Genomic DNA, 17,829 nt, shown 5'->3' with positions numbered 1-17,829 from the left:
CAGCCCGAGGATAATACAGGGAACGGGAAGACCAGCATAAAGGGCACAGGGGCATAAAGAACAGCCAGCCCGCCCCCATTTCCAAAGGGATTGACTGAGCTGCACTCACTGAGATCTGAATTAGCTTTGAGCAACTCTAGAGGCTTCTGGTGGGACCACAGAAACTGTTGCTTGGGCAGGGCTCTCCTTCTCAGTGCTGATGCAGCCTAATTGGTCTCAGCTGGCCTTATGGTGGTGCCTTGTTCATGCAGCTGCCTTTTAGTGCATCCAAATGACTCAGCCCAAGGCATTTACAGCAGAACCAAGTCCAGGGGGTGTATCATAAATACACCTAGGTTCCTGGAACTTCCATATGGAGGGTGTATGTTTGAGGCTCTGGCAGCCAGCCTGCTGGAACCAGTCCAGTCCCAGGGCAGAGGACACTCAATAATGGGATCAAAATAAGGTTGGGAAATCCCAGGAACCAAGGTCACATCTCTGCAGGAGACTGGAAACCTTCCACCCGGACTGGGCATACCCTGGTCTCTCTGGTGTGCAGTAACATCATGTCATCGGTCAACCCATTAGGTGCCAGCACCTTGTCTCTTAGTTCCAGCTCTCCTCAAGACCACTGGTATCCCTAACAAATTGTTACGCTCCCACTAAAAGGCTCATGTCCTGGCCCCAACTCATGAAGTTACTGAGTTCTTTCTTCAGTTGCCATGAAGACTGCCAGATCTGCCCCCAGGTGAAACAGAAACAGTGAAGTTAAAAGGGCAGGGAGGAATCTAATTTAGGAGTTCTCCTAGATCTAAGCTGAAGCTTATGGGTGGTGTGTGTTCCCTTGCACGTGTAGAACCCATGTGAGGAAGTCAGGTGTGATGGTGCATGCTTGTAATCTCAGAACTGTCATGGTGGAGACCAATGGATGCCTACCCTGAGTGGTGAGTTCTAGGCCAGTGAGAGAACCTGTCTAAAAATCAAATTAAGAATAATTCTTAAAATGGGTATGGCTCTTGAGGATGGACACTCTGACCTACACACACACACACACACACACACACACACACACACACAATCAGAGAAGAAAAGCTTGTGCTCAGGTCCTTTTTATTCCCATTCTTCTCTGATTCTGTGTGTATGTGTTTGTGGGGGTCCATATCTAGTTTAAAAGACGTAACTTCTCCATCTCTCATCCTCTGGAAAGTGCTGGGTTTTTTTTCTTGTTTGTGTCATTTTTATCTCAAACCTCAAGAGAAAAACATTCTCTAGCTGCCTTCTGAGTCTATTTTTGATTATTTTACTAACAAGACAAAGAACCCAAAGGGAACCCCAGTTTTCCTGACAGCAGAGCCATTTCTGTAGCCTGGCCAGAGCAGGTGCCCACAAAATTGGACAGGCTGTCTTATGCTTCCTGAATGCCAACCTCCCTAACCTCATCAGGATATAGATGCTGATTGGATGATGGGGTGACCAAGCTCACAAACTCCCATGTGGCCCAGGCTGCTGGGTAGGGTCCTCAAACTGAGGGGTGGGATGCAGCTCTTTAGGCTGATGTAGGAGGGTCTTTATCTATCTGTTGCTTTCATTGGTTAATTAATAAAGAAAACTGCTTGGCCTGATAGGGCAGAATTTAGATAGGCTGAGTAGACCGGACAGAATGCTGGGAAGAAGGGAAGTCAAGCAGTCGCCATACCTCTCCTCTCCAAGATGGATCCAGGTTAAGATCCTTCCTGGTAAGCTACCACCTCATGGTGCTACACAGATTATTAGAAATGGGTTAATCAAGATGTGACAATTAGCCTGTAAGAGGCTAGAGCTAATGGGCAAAGCAGGTATTAAAAGAATACAGTTTCCATGTAATTATTTTGGGTAAAGCTAGCCAGTGGCTGGGAGCCCTCCCGGGTGGCAGGAAGCAGCCCACCACTCCTACTACAGGCTGAATCCTGTTTACCAAGGCTGGTAAACAGGAGGCACATCCAGGATTGGTAGAGTTTAGGTAATGTACCCATGCATGGCTGGGATACAGCTCTACCATGATGCCATAAGGAAGATGACTTCCATGGTCGGTTCTCCTGAAGCCGAAATGTAGCAGAGTCAGGTCCTTGCTTTACATAAGCATGAAAGGAAAGACCCAGGTGGAACTTGTCTTTGTGATAAGACAACAGCCTGGGATCATCTGTTTCATCTGATTCAGGTTGTCCTCTCTGTAGACTCCCTAGCCATAAGAGTGGTGCCATTCACAATGAATTTCATTTCCACCTTCTGTATGAGGGGTCTTCTTCTCATACAGCAAGTTGGCTGGTCTGTCTGAGCATGTGTTCTCAGGATCACCTGGACTACAGAATTACTTTTCACCTTAGAGTGTAGAGGAACACCTCATCAATCCTAACCTTAGTTGCAGGACAGAGCTGGGCCAGAGAAAAACGCGGAGAGAAGAGGCTCATACTATGGCTGAGGAAGACATGGACTCTGTTCATCTCAGAGTTGACAGGCGTTCATAGCAGCTTCATTTCCAGGTGGATACTATTACCCTAGCCTGAGGAGTGGTGTGTTCCTTCAAGTTGGCAGGCCTAGACTATGGTTTTCTCAAGGGCAGGGTCAACTTAAGGGTACCTTGCAGGTAGGTATGCTCATGCAGGCTCAGGATGCTCACCTTTGCTATGCAATCCTGACCCTTGTTCACCTCCTCCTGGATAGCGATTTGACAGCCATCCCAATTTTCCAGGCACTCACCGGAGGCTCTAAACAGTCAGCCTGTTTAACAGAGGCTGGCGTGCCTCCGATCTGTCTACCTGTCCATCTGTCAGCTGCCTATTTGGCATGCCTCCTGCCATCCTCCCTTTGGTGCAGATATCCTCATAGCTGCATCAAGAATGGACTGCTCTCAAAGAGATGAACACCCAAGCCCTTGTTCTCTGGAGTTAGACAGGACTCCATGTTCTGGGCTCCGGGATTAAGGGCACACATGCCTTCATCTCAGCTCCTGGCAGAAAGCATATTCTTCCAAGGTGCCAGCAGAGCCTATGACGCTATTATAATGTTCTACACACACACAAAAAAATCCCTAACAATAGTCCCCTACAAAACCCTAGTATTTTTGAAACACAATATGAACATGAAATAAATACCCCTTGTATAAAGATAGGTGAATTCTTACATCCCTGTTTATCAAGAGAATTTATCAATGGCAGAACGGGTGGGCATCCATAGGCTTGAGCACTTTGAGTTGGGCACCCTGGGAATCATCCCACATGTGGTGTTCAGCAAATCTGCAGGTGGGCATCCCCAGAAACCTGTGTTTACTTTGATCTGAGCTGGCCACGGCAAGGATGGCTTCCAGGAAGAGACATATTTGCACACGTAAACCTTTCTTGCTTAAAATGTCAGCACTCTGGACAGTACCACATGACCCATTTCAACTTCAAGACACCAGTGTCTGTTGTGCCTGGGCAGTTACTGACGTCACAAAGCCACTGCCTGGTGTAGATGGCTCTGTGGGGACTAATCAGAAGTGGACATTCTTGTCTAGGGCTCCAGGATTCCAATGACCTTGATTTCACAGTGTTGCTGCAAGAGGCAGAAAACAAGAGGATGGGAAAAGAAGGGGAGAGGGGGAATCTCAGCACCGAAAAACAGAGGGAAAGAGTCCTTCTGTGATTCTGAAGTCATGGCTATGCCTGAAGGCTTCAGAGGACTGGGTAGTAAAGAGTCACAGTGAGGGGGACTGGAGAGATGGCTCAGTGGTTAAGAGCATTGCCTGCTCTTCCAAAGGTCCTGAGTTCAATTCCCAGCAACCACATGGTGGCTCACAACCATCTGTAATGAAATGTGGTGCCCTCTTCTGGCCAGCAGGCATACACGCAAACAGAATATTGTATACATANCCACATGGTGGCTCACAACTATCTGTAATGAAATGTGGTGCCCTCTTCTGGCCAGCAGGCATACACGCAAACAGAATATTGTATACATAATAAATAAATAAATGTTTTTTAAAAAAAAAGAGTCACAGTGAGTGAACAGATGTGAGTTTAAAAAAAATTATTATCATTCTCATGAGTGAGTAGAACTGACTGACCAGTAGCATTTTTGTACTTTCTTGACAGGCAAAAATTAGATGCTTGAAAGACAAAAAACATAATATGTATGATGAGTCAGTGATACAGTCCTGGGCTTTTGACCACCACACCCCACCTCTGTGGCACCGTTTGTAGGCATGTGATACTGGGTTTTCTAATGATCTCTAATCTGTACTTGTGGGTCTCTTCATACATGTGGTGACTCCAGGCTGATATGAGACAAGGAAGAGGTTTCTCACCTGTCAGGTTTCTCCCACTGAGCTCAGCTTGCCTTTGAAGGCCAGCCATAGTACTGAATTCCTGGAATTAGTAATCTGGAGGTCATTCATAGGAAAGGGATTCCACAGTCCTGCCACTGCCAACCAAGCACACTCAGGACTACCCCACTCAGCATGGATTTCAGGGGAAGCCATGCACACACACACTGCACCCTAGGGAACCTAGATTTGGAGAAATGGCATCACACAGATGCCCACTGGGCATCATGCAGCCGCCCTGAGCCTATGAGTTTCTGCCACGCAGAAATCTGGGAACACAATAATCATGTGGTCTCGGTCATGGACGGAGTGTAATGAGGCTGGGTCTGAGTGGCACAGGTCTACTCCCCCACCCTGGTCTACTCTGGATTTGTTCTTCAGCAGCCTCTGCTCTCCTGTGGCTTCAGACCACTCTCTAGGTGTGCATCCTTCCACCTCTGTCTGTGCTGGTACAACAGATGACCCAGAGCAACTGCTGGAACCCACAGTGACGGCAGAAAGGACAGGAGCACACAGACAATCTGCACCCAGCCCGGGTAGACCTTCTCCTCTCTTGAGGGGAAATGTTCCTGTGGAGACAGAAGGGCATGCTCAGATATATGTTCTGGCAGGGATCACACCACCCATCTCCAAGAGGAGCTAGGCTGATCCTTGGCCATCAACTTAAGTAAAATGGCAACTTCACTCCCCACTTCCTGAAACAGCGAGTACACAGATTCTTAAGAAAATGAAAGAAGTTTGGCCAGGACTCCTTCTACCCCAACCTCTCCTGAGGGTGAGTACCCCCAAAAGGGCAGCTTTGCACAACCATCATTATGGGTCCCCATATTTCTCTTCTACAACATGGCAACACAGCTCACCCAACTTTCAGATGCTTCTTGTGTGCTTGCATGGGCATGTATAAAATACATCTAATGGGACAGCTCTCATGCAAACTTCCCAAGTATAGAGCCTCCTTTACAGCCTCCTGCTGCTCTGCTTGGGTCTCTCTAGGATGGACTTAGAGAGGCTTGCCTCATAATAATGAGAGACACAGATGCAGGTGAAGTTCTGAACCATGTGTGTGTGCCTCTGATGGCCAGGCAGTTGGGTATAGGTCAAGAGTCACAGCTGGAAGTGACCCACCAAACTCAGGAGACTATGAAAAGCCTGGGGCCATATTGATAACTATACAGCACCCTCTGTCCATCAATTATCTTGACATATGTTAAAAAATGAGAAGTTTTCTGTCTGCTTGTCCCAAAGTACACAAAGAAAGTGAAATGTCCCTAAGAAAGAGGCCAGTGGGACCTATATCTCTATAGCAGTGCTTCTGGATCTTCCTAATGCTTTGACCCCTTAATTTAATTCCTCGTGCTTTGGTGACGCATCAACCATAAAATCATTTTCGTTGCTACTTCATAGCTGTAATTTTGCTATTGTTATGAATCATGATGTAAATATCTATGTTTTCATGTAGTCTTAGGTGACCCCTGTGAAAGGTTGTTTGACCCCGAAAGGGGCTGTAAAGCACAGGTTGAGAACCACTGTCCTAGAGTCTAGAAACCACTGAGATCCACACTCTGCTCACGAAAGCCCTAGCCTTGGAATGTTAGTATCCTGAGTATTATAGACAATCAACTATTTATATCCCTAATTTCCCTAATTTACCAGAAGTGGTCAGACCACACTACCACAACTAGATCATCTAAGCCACGGGGAGCAACATGGATGCTAGGTAAAGCCTGAAGGATTCCCACAGCCTCGAGAAGGACCTACGTATTGGGGGTTCCAGGCCTTGTAGCTGGGCGGTCTCTGGGTCAGAAGGATGATGTAGGACAGGAAGATGCTGAGCAGCAGCATAGGGCTCACCACCCTCCATGTCACCTGCCAGTAGAGCCCAGGCCGCCGCCCAGTCATCCACTCAATGTCATCACAGAACCTGCAGAAGACACAGGAAGCACTAGCTCAGGTTCCCTTGCATGGCCTCATTGGACAGCCCATCCTTTAAAATCAAGAGCCATGGGTACCCCGAGCCCACCCTGGATCTTAAGGTACCAGGGCAGAGCATTTCCCAGGATCCAGTACACCACCCATTCCATCCCCTACTTTGCCCTGAGAGGGGGCATGGGAGCAGCTTACCGCTTCATCCCATAAACATAGATGACCCCAACCACCTCCATGAAGGCAAAAAAGATCAGATTCAGAGAAGCTGCGAAGCTGTCAAAGATCTCCAGCCAGTAGTTTCCAGACTGCAGTGTGAAGCAGATGGCTGAGAGGAAACAGACAAGGCAGACCATCCCTGGGGACAAAGGTAAGCAAGATGAGAGGCAGTGTGGTGGAGCATCAGGAGGTCCTGGGCAGCAGGAGGCTTTTCAGCAGGAGGCTTGACCCCCATCTCTTGGTTCCTTTATCCCTATCTCTCCCAGTACTTTGCCAGGCAGCAGGGAGGACCTGTTAGAGATGGGGTTCTGTTTGCATAGAGGAAAGGAATCCCAACTGTTGCTCCTCCCTTCTCCCCACTCCTATCTACCTTCCCCCTATCCTTTCCTTCTTACTACTATTCCCCAAACAGAGGCCATTGGGGTTTTCCAGCTTCTAGAGGTGAGCCTGTCCCTGGCCTTCCCCAGGAACATGGGTCCTGGACTTCTGCTTCCAAGTGTATTGGTTGTTGAACAATGGGCAAGATGGACAAAAGCCCAGGGTGGACAGTGAGGACAGGCCCTCCACCCATCTACTTACCAGTCATGGCTTCTTTGGGGATACCTCTGGGTAAGATCCCCATGTCAAATAGTGGTGTGATGACACTCTCCATGTTCCCGAACATGGAGGACAGACCCAGGGTAAACAACATCCCAAAGAAGAGCACGGACCACACAGAAGCAGCTGGCATGTGCAGGACAGCTTCTGTGAAAACGATGAAGGCCAGGCCTGGACCTGAGGCACTCTGCAACACAGAGGCTATGCTATGGTCACGTGCACAGCACACAACCCACATCATAACACATGCACACCCCCATCCTGATACATGTGCATCCGTACCATTACCTGAATGTGCTAGCTGTAACATGTATACATGTCACACAGTGACACGTGTATACACACCGACATGTGTGTACAGCACCATAACATGTACGCAATCCATACCATGACACATGTGCCCTGTACAGTGACATATCTGTGCTCCACACTGTAACACATACACACTCCCTCATTGTGGTACGTGTAATACACCTGCACCCACACCATGACACATGCACACCCTTACTATCTCACTTGTGTACTCTACCCTATGATACATTCATGCCTCACATCATGACATAGGCAAACCCTGCACTGTGACATATGCATCCCCACACCTACCATGACATGTGTTTCCCATACTGTGATATGTACACACTCTACACCGTGATCTATATACACACATGCTTTCTGGTGTCAGAAATGCTACACTGCTTTTCTGGAAAGACAGGCCACAGGCACACCTCTGAGGGAAGGGGGCGCTTTTCCTTGAATATCAATCAGCTGAGCAGGAAATCTATGGCCTTGGGATCAGGGGTCAGGAACTACTGCCCTGAGGATCTTCCCCCCATCCCTAGTCTGTTACCTATGAGTCCCCAGCACCCACTGTCCTCTATGACAAGACTGTGGCTTCCATGTTCTGTGTCCCAGCAATGTTGTCATCCTAAATTTGTCCTGTCTGCTAGATGCAGGCAGACTGAGGTGCTTTTCTGGAGTTCCCTGTGGGATATGTCCCCAGCATTTTACAGCTCAGAATTCTCTCTATGTGGCCCTGATTTCCTAGGGACAGCCCTCCTGTCCTGTTCCTGTGGGTACCTTATCCAGAAAGTCTTCCAGATGGCAGATCTTCAGTGGGAGCTGGGCCAACCTTTCAGCATGAGTGGCATTCAGGTGCATGAGGACAGCTGGGTACTCATCCCTAGAGATGCTAAGCTCTGGAAAGTCGAACTCATTGATGAGGCTCAAGATGTTTCTGCAGGAGCAGAAAGAGACTGGTGAGGAGAGGATTTGATGCTCTACAATGGCCAGCAAATGTTCCAATATCCCAGGGAAGTTCTGAAACAAATAGCAGCACCCAGATGAGGACTCCAGCCTTTCTAGACCCTGTGGTGTCCCACGGATACCTGTGTCTGGCCAGCACTGGAAAGAGGAGGCTCTTTCTGCCTGTGGGCTAAGAATAGGAACACCTCTTCTGTGGGCATGAATGAGGAGGAGACAGATTCACCTGATGCTGCTTTTGCAGACATGTAAAATATAGGAGCTATAGGACAGTTAAGACTGCCTGTTCCAGTACAGCTATGCTCACCCGTCCAGGCACCTCCCATAGTCGTTGGTCGCCTTGAACCCCATGATGGAGAAGATGGTGATGGATGCATACAGGGACGTCATGCTGTTGACCAGGGCAATGGTCACGGCGTCCTTCTCACAGTTGTTCCTGGACACAAGCACATGGCCATCATGGGACTTTCTGGGTCAGAACCAGCCTTCCTATGGGAGGAAACGGGAATGATTCCCTCCTTAGCACCTCTACAGCCTGAGGCAGGCTCACTCTAAACCTGGAGGTTATGGGGGGTGATCTCATGCTCCCAGGATGACTTCAGCCTCTCCCCACACTCCTCCACTACAACCCAACTCAGAACCGCCAAGGGTCTGGGATTCATGGAGTGGTGGGCATTGATGCAGGCTTTTGAGACTACTCTTCAAGGAGAATGGATATAAGTGCACCTTGAGTGAATCCAGGCCAGTGAGTTACCACAAACACTCAGAGACCTCCTCTGTCCTATAGAAAGGTGGATGGCCACATAAAGTTGGTTTGTTAGAGTCTGTCATGGTGTGGCCTGGTGGTTTAGATTTAGTGGCACTGCACCCTGGTATCCGGCAGCAGCATCTGTGTGTGTCAGTATCAGACCAGAAAATTTAACACTACATATATGCTTTTATGGTACATGTACATGTTATGCACATTTTGATCAGCATCCTGCCCAGTGTGAAAGACATGCGAACGCTGTCATCAAAAATGAAGTTTCTGGGGCTAGAGAGATAGTTCGGTGGTTAATAGTATTTGCTGCTCTTACAGAGGGCTGAAATTAAGTTCTCAGTACCTACAAACATCTGTAACTCCAGTTTCAGGAGATCTGGCCTCTTCTGGCCTTCTCAGGCCCCAGACACATGGCAAAGCACATGCATAGTAGGCAAAATACTTACACACATAAAAATAAATTAATAAAAATAAAAAATACCTACAGAAAAAGCTGACTGGAGCTGGTGAGAGCTCACTGACTCTTGACTGATAGTAGATGAACCTGCATAGGGCCAAATTAGGCCCACTAAATGTGGGGCACAGTTGTGAGGTTTGGACTATCTGTGGGGACACTAGCAGTGGGACCAGGATTTATCCCTAGGGCTTGAACTGGCATCCAGGAGCACATTCTTTTTGGAGGGATAGATATAGTGGGGAGGGCTTTAATCTTGCTTCGAAGAGAAGTGTCAGATTTTGATGACTCCCCATAGGAAGCCTCACCCTTTCTGAAGAGTGGATGGGGAGATGGGGCAGGGAGAAGGTGAAGGAAGCGGGAGGAGGGGAGAGAGTGGGAACGGGGATAGCTAAGTAAAATGAGAAAAGGTTGTGTTAAAAAAAACTCTTAATAAAAAAGGAAAAGGTAATTTAAAATAAGTCATAAAGAAAATGAAGCTACCTATGTCAGTCATAACAAAAAGCAAAACCAGAGGTCACGACAGAAAGGAGCTTGTGCACAATTGCCTAACAGTCAGTATTGCGGGAATTCTCCTGGACCACAACCTCACACAAAGTCCACCAGAGAGTACCTTCTGCAAGAACAACTGTTAACCCTTTGCAATCAACTTCAGACTATTGGCCACGCGCCAAGATAACCTGTAAAATTCTCGTATTCTTTGGGATCTGACCACAGTCTGCTGCGGCACTGGGCCCAGGCCTTTCCATTGCATTGCTCTGCTATTTCCAAATTTGGATGGATGCCAGGATTCTTCAAGCATCTTCAATTGTTTTTGTGGTATACCATTTACATCCCTGTTCGGCCTTGGGTGAGCTAGGTACTTGGTGGAGTCAAGACGCTGCCACCGAGGCCCAACCTGACCATTTTCAGAGGACACCCTGCATTATCTTCAGTAAAACAGTAATAGTTATGTGGGAGGGGAGGGAAATGGGAGGCGGTGACGGGGAGGAGACAGAAATCTTTAATAAATAAATAATAAACAAAAAAAAAAAACAAACCGTAATAGTTATTCAGAAAGTCTTAAGAAGCCCCTATTCAGAATGAAATTCCCATTTGGAGTTCACAGGAGATTCCCCTTATCTGACAGCGTGATTCCAATTTGCTGTGTCTGTCTAGGGTTTGCTGACTCAGTGCTGGGACTGTAAAGGCATGCACACACCCCACAAACAGTCTGCATACCTGGGCGGGTTGTAGCTTGCAAAAGCAATATGTCCTCCAAAGGCCAGAGACAGAGAGAAAAAAATCTGGGTGGCTGCATCCAGCCAGACCCGTGGGTTCTGGAGAATCTTCATCTGGAATGAACAGGGGTGGCCTCATTATGCAGTGGGCAGACCATACCCGCTTGTCCATCTGACTATTTCAGAACACTGGCACACTCATGAGCAGGAGGGTGTAACTCGTTCTAATGTCTCAGAAGTGAGCAGCCTGGGGGTAGCAGCAGACCCAGTTCTGAGATGAGTCTGACAAGCCCCTGGCTCAAGAACTACAGACCTAGGGCTCTAAGTCTTTACCTCCTAGGCCTTAGTGTGACTTGAGGTGCTCTGAGGGGTATGAACTACCTTTATCCACTCTTTCTCTGATGCTCACACTAGAAGTGTGCTGGAAAACTCCCAGGATCTTGGGGTTATCTAGAAGGGTCACAGGCTCTGGGTACAGGCCTCCTGAGTCTTGTATCTCACCGGTTACGGGGAGCATGGCAGAGGTTAGTACTTGATCCAGGGGTGGGTCACCTGATCCCCAGCCAGCCTCTCTCTGAACTACACTCAATTGCACCCCAACTTCCCTCATGTGTCTCCCCACTCAGTTATCTACTTGCCCCAGATGGAAGTCATGCATGCTTCATCTAGCTACGATGCCCCTCCTGATCCCCGTGGGTGTCTTCACTCCACATTGACTTGGCAAGCTTTACTGACGATGTACCCTGGCCGTGACCCCTAGGAACATAAGGTCTACTTACGTTGGGAGTGAACAGGTAAGTCAAGCCCTCTGTTGCTCCAGGCAGGGTCAAACCTCTGACGAGGAAGATGGTTAATACCAGGTAAGGGAACAGGGCTGTAAAGTAGATCACCTGAGGGTGACAAAGAATGACACGTGGATAGGATTGTGCCACAGAAAAGCCTTTGTAGGAGCCACTGAGAAGACGTCCAGGGCCCATGTCCCAGTACTCTTCTCAGACTAGGCCAGCAGTGGGTATTTGGGAATGTGGGGTCAGGGCAAGGTCAGACTCATGACTTTGGCTCATGGCCAACATCACACGAGCCTCCGTTTTCACATCTGTGCCCTGTGGAGTCAGCTGAGGTCCTAGGATACACAGGTCTCTCTCAAGAACAAGGATCGGTCCCCATAAAGAGGTGTCCCCTCTTCAGGCTCTCTCTTCCTAGCCTTTGTTCCAGCCTTAACCTCTTACCCCTTGGCCTCTTCCTCTTTCATTTTTCAAGACAGGGTTTCCTCTGTGTAGCAGCTCTAGAACTCTTTCTCTGTAGACCAGGCTGGCCTCTGCCTCATAGAGATCTGCCTGCCTCTGCCTCCAGAGTGTTGAGATTAAAGGTGTGCATCACCACCACCCACCCAGCCTCCTCTTTTTATCTTCTCTCTCTGTCCCCATTCCCAGCCTTTGTCCTCATCCCTCAGGCTCCTCCTCATATCCTGGACTCCCTCCTTTAGCTTCCCCTCCCCTTCCACAGCCCATAGCCTCCCCATCTCCAGATGCCTCTCCAGCCTCCTCCTGCTATGTCTCCCTTCTGCAATAGCTATGATTGGACTCTACTCAGTCTTTCTTGGACAGCCTTGTTCCTGACCTTGTATTCTTCTGAGGCCCTCTTCAAACTCCTTCTAATCTTCATTCTGGGCTCAGTGGGTTCTTGCTATGTGGCCAGTGTCCTTTCTATATCGTCCTCGCTTCCCTGATACTCCAGCTGGCCACAGAGCTAGGCCCTGTCTACAGCTGCCTATACTCTCCCCTCCTACACTGGGCCAGTACTGGTCCTCAGCTGCTGTTTCAGGCTTCTTCTCTCATGAAAAGGATATGCAAGGGACAATAATCTCTGTGTGTGCCTAAACACCATGAGACAGACCACAGGACCTGCTGGTACATTTTCAAGAGCTTGCTGAGAACATGAGAGGCTGTGTGGATTCTGTACAGATGCTCGGTACCCAGCATTAAAAGACAGAGCCAGGGTGTGAGGGTCCAAATGGCCACCTGAACAGAACCTGCGCATGGTAACACGCGTGGCTTTCTCCTGTTCAAGAGAACCACGGTAACCAATAGTGCCACTGTTCTCTGTCCCTGACAATGACCTGTTTACAGCAGAGCCAGACAATGCTTGTGTTATTAACAGTTTCGAAGCAAAAGCGGTGCCAAGCCAGGAAGGGAGAAGAGGGGAAGAGAAACAGGAGGAGGCTCTTAAAGTCACAGGTTATGTGGGGTCAACTGCCGCTGAGTAGGAGAGGAGCAGTCAGTGCTCTTGGTGGCCCTGTAACAATCCAAGGAGGACATATGGGATGTGACTTCTCAGAGAAAGAGTAACAGGAGTAGAGGTTTGGTGGGACCCACAGAAGACAACCCAATGGAAGAGTTAATCCCAGTCACACGCACCAGGTGTGAATGGTCTAAACACCCTAGTAAGGAGAAAGCATTCAGAGTGGGATGAAAGAAACCCAGTGGGAGGCTACCAATAAGAGCTCACATTCAACATATACACACAGAGGAGGGTGGACATGCTGTGTGAACACACAGAAGAAAGTCAGTCCCCATTAGATACTTGTCAGTTCCAGGACAGGCAGGACCAGGAGAAGGAAACACTGAGAAGCCAAGAGGGGCCAGTTCTAGAAAGCATCTCAGGCACACAAGCTCCTCACACACAGTGTGTAGAAAGCACAACTCACCTTCCCTGTGCTCTCAATGCCTCTGATGACACACAGGTACACAGTTGCCCAGCAGGCCACCAGGCAGAGGAACAGCTTCCACTGGATAGTGCCTGTGTTGCTGATGTCAGATGTGATGTTCAGAGTCTGCCGGTACCAGAAGTAGCTCACAGTGCCACTGCCCTGGCACTCCTGCACAAATCCTGGAGCCAAGAGTACTGTTATAGGCTGGCCTCAGAGTCTGGAGACAATCCACGCCATTCCCTAACCACTACCCATGAACTACAGCCGCCAGCACGGCAGACCCTTCACAGCCTGGAACTGCCCTGACAGGGCTACTTGGGCTGTTTTTACCGCCTCCCTTTTGGGCTCAGGAGTCCCTTGTGTGTGTCTGTGTAGTAGGAGCGGCAGGTTGTATGTGTGTATTATGTGTATATATGTGTGGCTGTGGTGTGTGCACACACATGTGCATGTAGGGCAAAGGATAACTTCAGGTATCATTCTTAGAAATGCCATCCAACTTCTTTGAGACCAGGTCTTTTATTGTTCTGACATTCACCAACGAGGCTAGGCTGGCTGGTCAGTGAGCCCCAGAGATATTTCTTTCTCTGCCTCCCCAGGACTAAGATTATAAGTTTGCACCACCACATACAACATGCGGTCTGTGGATCAATACTTGTGAAGCAAGCACTTTATCAACTCATCTCCCAAGTCCCCAGGAACCTTTTCTTGCTTCTCTTTGGTACCAAGGCCAAGATGAAGAACTCTGCAAGAGGCTAGGTGCCTCTCTGGAAACAAAACTATTCAGGTGACTCTGACTAGATTTCAAATGTGCCCTTTAGGGAAGAGACCTAAGTGAGGTATGTGTTCTGTAGCTTTGCCTTCATCTGCTCCAGAGCCACACATAGAGCCTCCAAGTTCCCAGTGGGGTCTTACTGTTGGGAGCAATGAGACCCAAGATCCTGAATTTCTTGTAATCCCCTGATCTGAGTGCCTACAGCTGCTCTGAGGACGAGACCTTCAGGAGTTCCTGATGGCAGCAGAGTGGTTTCTGGTGGGTTTGGCTGGGGCGTGGCTATCTCTATATAAGCTGCCCCTGAACACAATAAAGTGGGCATTCTTGGGGAATTCAAGGATGACCCGTCTCTCTCTCTCTCTCTCTCTCTCTCTCTCTCTCTCTCTCTCTCTCTCTCCCCCTCCCCTCCCTCCTCCCCCTCCTCCCCCCTCTTTCTGTGTGTGTGTGTGTGTGTGTGTGTGTGTGTGTGTGTGTGTATTTTAACCTCCAGCCCCCTTGCCCGAAGCTTGCGAACTGTGTAATAGCACACCAAGCGCAGACACAGCTGCTCAGTGCGCGGCATCTTACTTGTTCTGTTGAGATCCAATGGGCATGTACTCCAGGGCAGCGGGTGTTGGAAGGAGTTGAGGAAGAACCACAGGACCCACAGAAGAACTGTGTTGTAGTACAGGCTGATCATGAAGGATACTGAGAAGCAGCCCAGGCCTGCAGACACAGTAACGCACCCAAAGTCAGGTAGAGAACAAAATGGAACTGTCCCGTTACATGTGGCCCGTCACAACTGCTTCTGTATCTTTCCAACTATCTTTGTCCTGTTTTTCTATGCTTGCCCTGTCTCTCACCATAAAGTGCCCTGCTCCCCAGTTAAGAGGCCCCCAAGGGACCTGAGCGGGTGGCACGGTCTGGGAATGGGGCATACCTACTCCACCAAGGTAGGGAGAGATGGTCCGCCACACGCCAATGCTGCCCCTTCGTAGGCGCTGGCCGATGGCGAGCTCGATGTAGAAGAGCGGAATCCCCTCAAAGACCAGGGCGATGAAATAGGGGATGAGGAAGGCCCCTGCAAGGACACAGGGTGAGCAGATAACCAGAGAGCCTCGTGTGCCCACGGCTGATCAGCGTGGTCGACGGAGTGATGGCATCATGAAGCCGTGCTCACAACAGTTTAAGCGCAGTGTCTGTTCCCAGCATGTATTTGGGTCATACCACCAGAGCGAGGGATGGCAGAATGACAAGAAGATCCCACCCAGACCTTAGGGCCTTTGGTGCTTTTTTTTTTTTAAGTAGTATTGTGGAAGCTAAGGACATAGCCTAGCGGTTAAAATGTTTGCTTTGCAAGCATGAGAATCTGAGTTCAAGCCCCAGAATCCTTGTAAAAAGCTGGGCATGGTTGTGCACACTTGTAATCTCAGCTCTGGAGGTGGGAGAGGTGGGCAGATCTCCGTAGCTTGTTGGACTGCGAGCCAAAGCCTACTTGGCAAATTCCAGGTCAGTGAGAGATCATGTATTAAAAAAAAAAAAAAATAAGGTAGCTGGCACCTGAGGAAACAACAGCTGATGTTGTTCTGTGGCCTACAAACACACACACGCACATGCACACACACGCACATGCACATGCACGCACACACACATACACAATATAGAAGCTAAGAAAATTTGGGGAACAAGTCAGCCTAATGTCCCAGCCGGGCCCCACAAGCTCACAACTGTTCTATTGGGAGCTGTTCCATGTTAGCTCTCAAGACAGTATAGTCTATATTTGAAATCTCTCCTCCTGCACCCCCAGTATAGAGCTATCATTAGTGTGGCTTTGTAGCTATGTGAAGGGAAACAGGTGTCTAAGGGAAAGAGGCTCTGTGAGTGTGTATGGGGGAGTGACTTTGTTCCTTTACTAAGTAATAGGCTGCCATGGGTAGAGTTTAATGATCAGTAAAATAGTGTTCATAGTCCTAGGTGTTCTGCAGAACCTCTTGACTCTCAGAACCCAAGCCTGTGCTGTGCCAAGGGTCGGCTGCCTTGGGGGTGGATCACTGATGAAGCCAAGCAGCTTGCTATAATATTATGCAAAGAACCAGGAAGAAACCAACCCTGAGTTTAGCGGGACACCAAGGTGGTGATGGGAGCCCAGAGTCCACTGCTTGCATCCAAGACCAAGACACAGTGTGATAGGCAGAAATGATGTCATATTCTACTCTTACTCAAGATCCCAGGAGGTTGGGTGCCAGGAGCGACTCAAAGGCACGAGGCTATTCTTTGGATAATGGCAAAATATAATTTCCAAGAAGAGTCAGTTGCCACCCAAGGGCAGAAAAAGCTGGACAGGGAGCATGTTGGGAAGCAGGTGGCTTACCTCCCCCGTAGGTCTGGCACAGGTAGGGGAACCTCCATATGTTACCCAGTCCCACGGCAAAGCCGATGCAGCTCAGGAGGTACTGAAGTTTGTTGTCCCACTTGGGCCTCTCATCCTCCATGTCCACAAGTGGGTCCATCCCCGAGGCCTGTGCCATGCCGAGCGGTCACCCTGGGTATGGCTGAAAGGTGTGATTGTAGGATGGGCACCTTGCAGCACACTAGTCCGGCGAGCCTTCTGGAATCTGCTGGACTGAGGAAGCCAGAGCAGTCAGCCCCTCCTTACAATGTTTCTCCATCTATTTAAAGAAGCCCAGTTAATTGCTAACTGGAATTGAGTTCCTGCCTTCTGCAGAACCCATCTTTATACCTGAATCTACCAGCCTACCTGAGGTTTTCTTTATCATGTATTTGGTGAGTAGCACAACCTGCCAGCACCATACTCAATACAGACCGGGTGCTCCATAGGACCTGCAGGACTCCCAGAATGGCATGTCCAGTTGGCCATTAAACCTATTTATTTTGTAACTAAGCCTGTAGTGTAAGTAATACATGCTCGCTTTCCATAAAAGACAGCAGAGCAGACCCCAAAGTGTTCTCTTCCTCTAGGGTGACACCTTGAAGCTTATGGCAGTAAGTGAACAGAAGTGTTGTGTTGGGAGCTATGAACCTCCAGACCCCGAATTTCTTGTAAACAACTTGTTTTCCCCTGATCTGAGTGCCTACAGCTGCTTTGAGCATGAGACCCTCAGGAGTTCCTGATGGCAGGAGAATGGTTTCTGGTGCATTTGGCTGGGGCGTGGCTATCCCTACATAAGCTGCCCCTGGACACAATAAAGGGGGCATTCTTGGGGCATTCTAGCATCAAGGATGACCATGTCTCTGTCTGTGAGTCTTTGTGTGTTTCAGTCTCCAGCCTTTTGCCTGTTTCACGAACCGTATGGTGGTGCATAGAGCGCAGACGGTGTGGTGCATCACAGTGTTGTGGTCAAAAACAATGTTCCAAGAGACCACCTGCTGCTCTATGATGCTCAGAGGCCCCCCAGCAGCCCAAACTGCCCATAGTCTTTTCTTATGAAGGTTCTGTGAGTGGACTTGGAGCTCACAGCCTACACCTGCTGCCTTTCCCAAGTACAGGCCTGAGTTCTTTGGATTCTCTTCCTGAGCAGTACATACTGATCACAATGCCCACCACTGTCCAAACTACACATCCACTGCTCCAGCCCTATTGGGCTGTCCTGGGGCAG

The 17,829-nt window shown here is 49.0% G+C and overlaps 1 protein-coding gene across 3 annotated transcripts; it reads right to left on the bottom strand.

Annotated features, from left to right (window-relative positions):
* Window positions 1-4,695: 4,695 nt before the first annotated feature.
* Slc6a18 (solute carrier family 6 member 18) lies at window positions 4,696-16,740 on the bottom strand. 3 transcript variants are annotated; one of them, XM_050145795.1, is made up of 12 exons: window positions 16,584-16,740; window positions 15,153-15,293; window positions 14,801-14,938; window positions 13,459-13,640; window positions 11,531-11,641; window positions 10,753-10,865; window positions 8,625-8,753; window positions 8,110-8,291; window positions 6,890-6,938; window positions 6,440-6,619; window positions 6,077-6,239; window positions 4,696-4,887 (listed from the first exon to the last, which is right to left on the bottom strand). In XM_050145795.1, the coding sequence occupies exons 1-12, from the start codon at window positions 16,738-16,740 to the stop codon at window positions 4,696-4,698; spliced, it is 1,737 nt and encodes a 578-aa protein (XP_050001752.1). The 3 variants fall into 3 exon arrangements, with proteins under 3 accessions (XP_050001752.1, XP_050001750.1, XP_050001751.1); XM_050145793.1 differs by lacking the exon at window positions 6,890-6,938 and adding an exon at window positions 7,040-7,244 and having other exon boundaries at window positions 6,440-6,599; window positions 8,135-8,291; XM_050145794.1 differs by lacking the exon at window positions 6,890-6,938 and adding an exon at window positions 7,040-7,244 and having other exon boundaries at window positions 6,440-6,569; window positions 8,135-8,291.
* Between the last annotated feature and the right edge of the window lie 1,089 nt (window positions 16,741-17,829).

Source organism: Alexandromys fortis, unplaced genomic scaffold (genome assembly GCF_014885135.2).
Source record: "Alexandromys fortis isolate MF-2015 unplaced genomic scaffold, M_Fortis_MF-2015_v1.1 scaffold_50, whole genome shotgun sequence".
NCBI lineage: Eukaryota > Metazoa > Chordata > Mammalia > Rodentia > Cricetidae > Alexandromys > Alexandromys fortis.
The sequence above is the reverse complement of the archived record's forward strand: the minus strand, read 5'-3'. Positions and strand labels throughout refer to the sequence as shown.

Coding starts and splice junctions, on each gene's coding strand:
- Slc6a18 (XM_050145793.1), bottom strand. CDS start 16,740: ATGGCACAGGCCTCGGGGATGGACCCACTTGTGGACATGGAGGATGAG. Junction 8,754..10,752: donor GCAAGCTACAACCCGCCCAG/GTATGCAGACTG, acceptor GCTTGTGTCCAG/GAACAACTGTGAGAAGGACG. Junction 4,888..6,076: donor AGGCCTGGAACCCCCAATAC/GTAGGTCCTTCT, acceptor CTGTCTCCACAG/GAACATTTCCCCTCAAGAGA.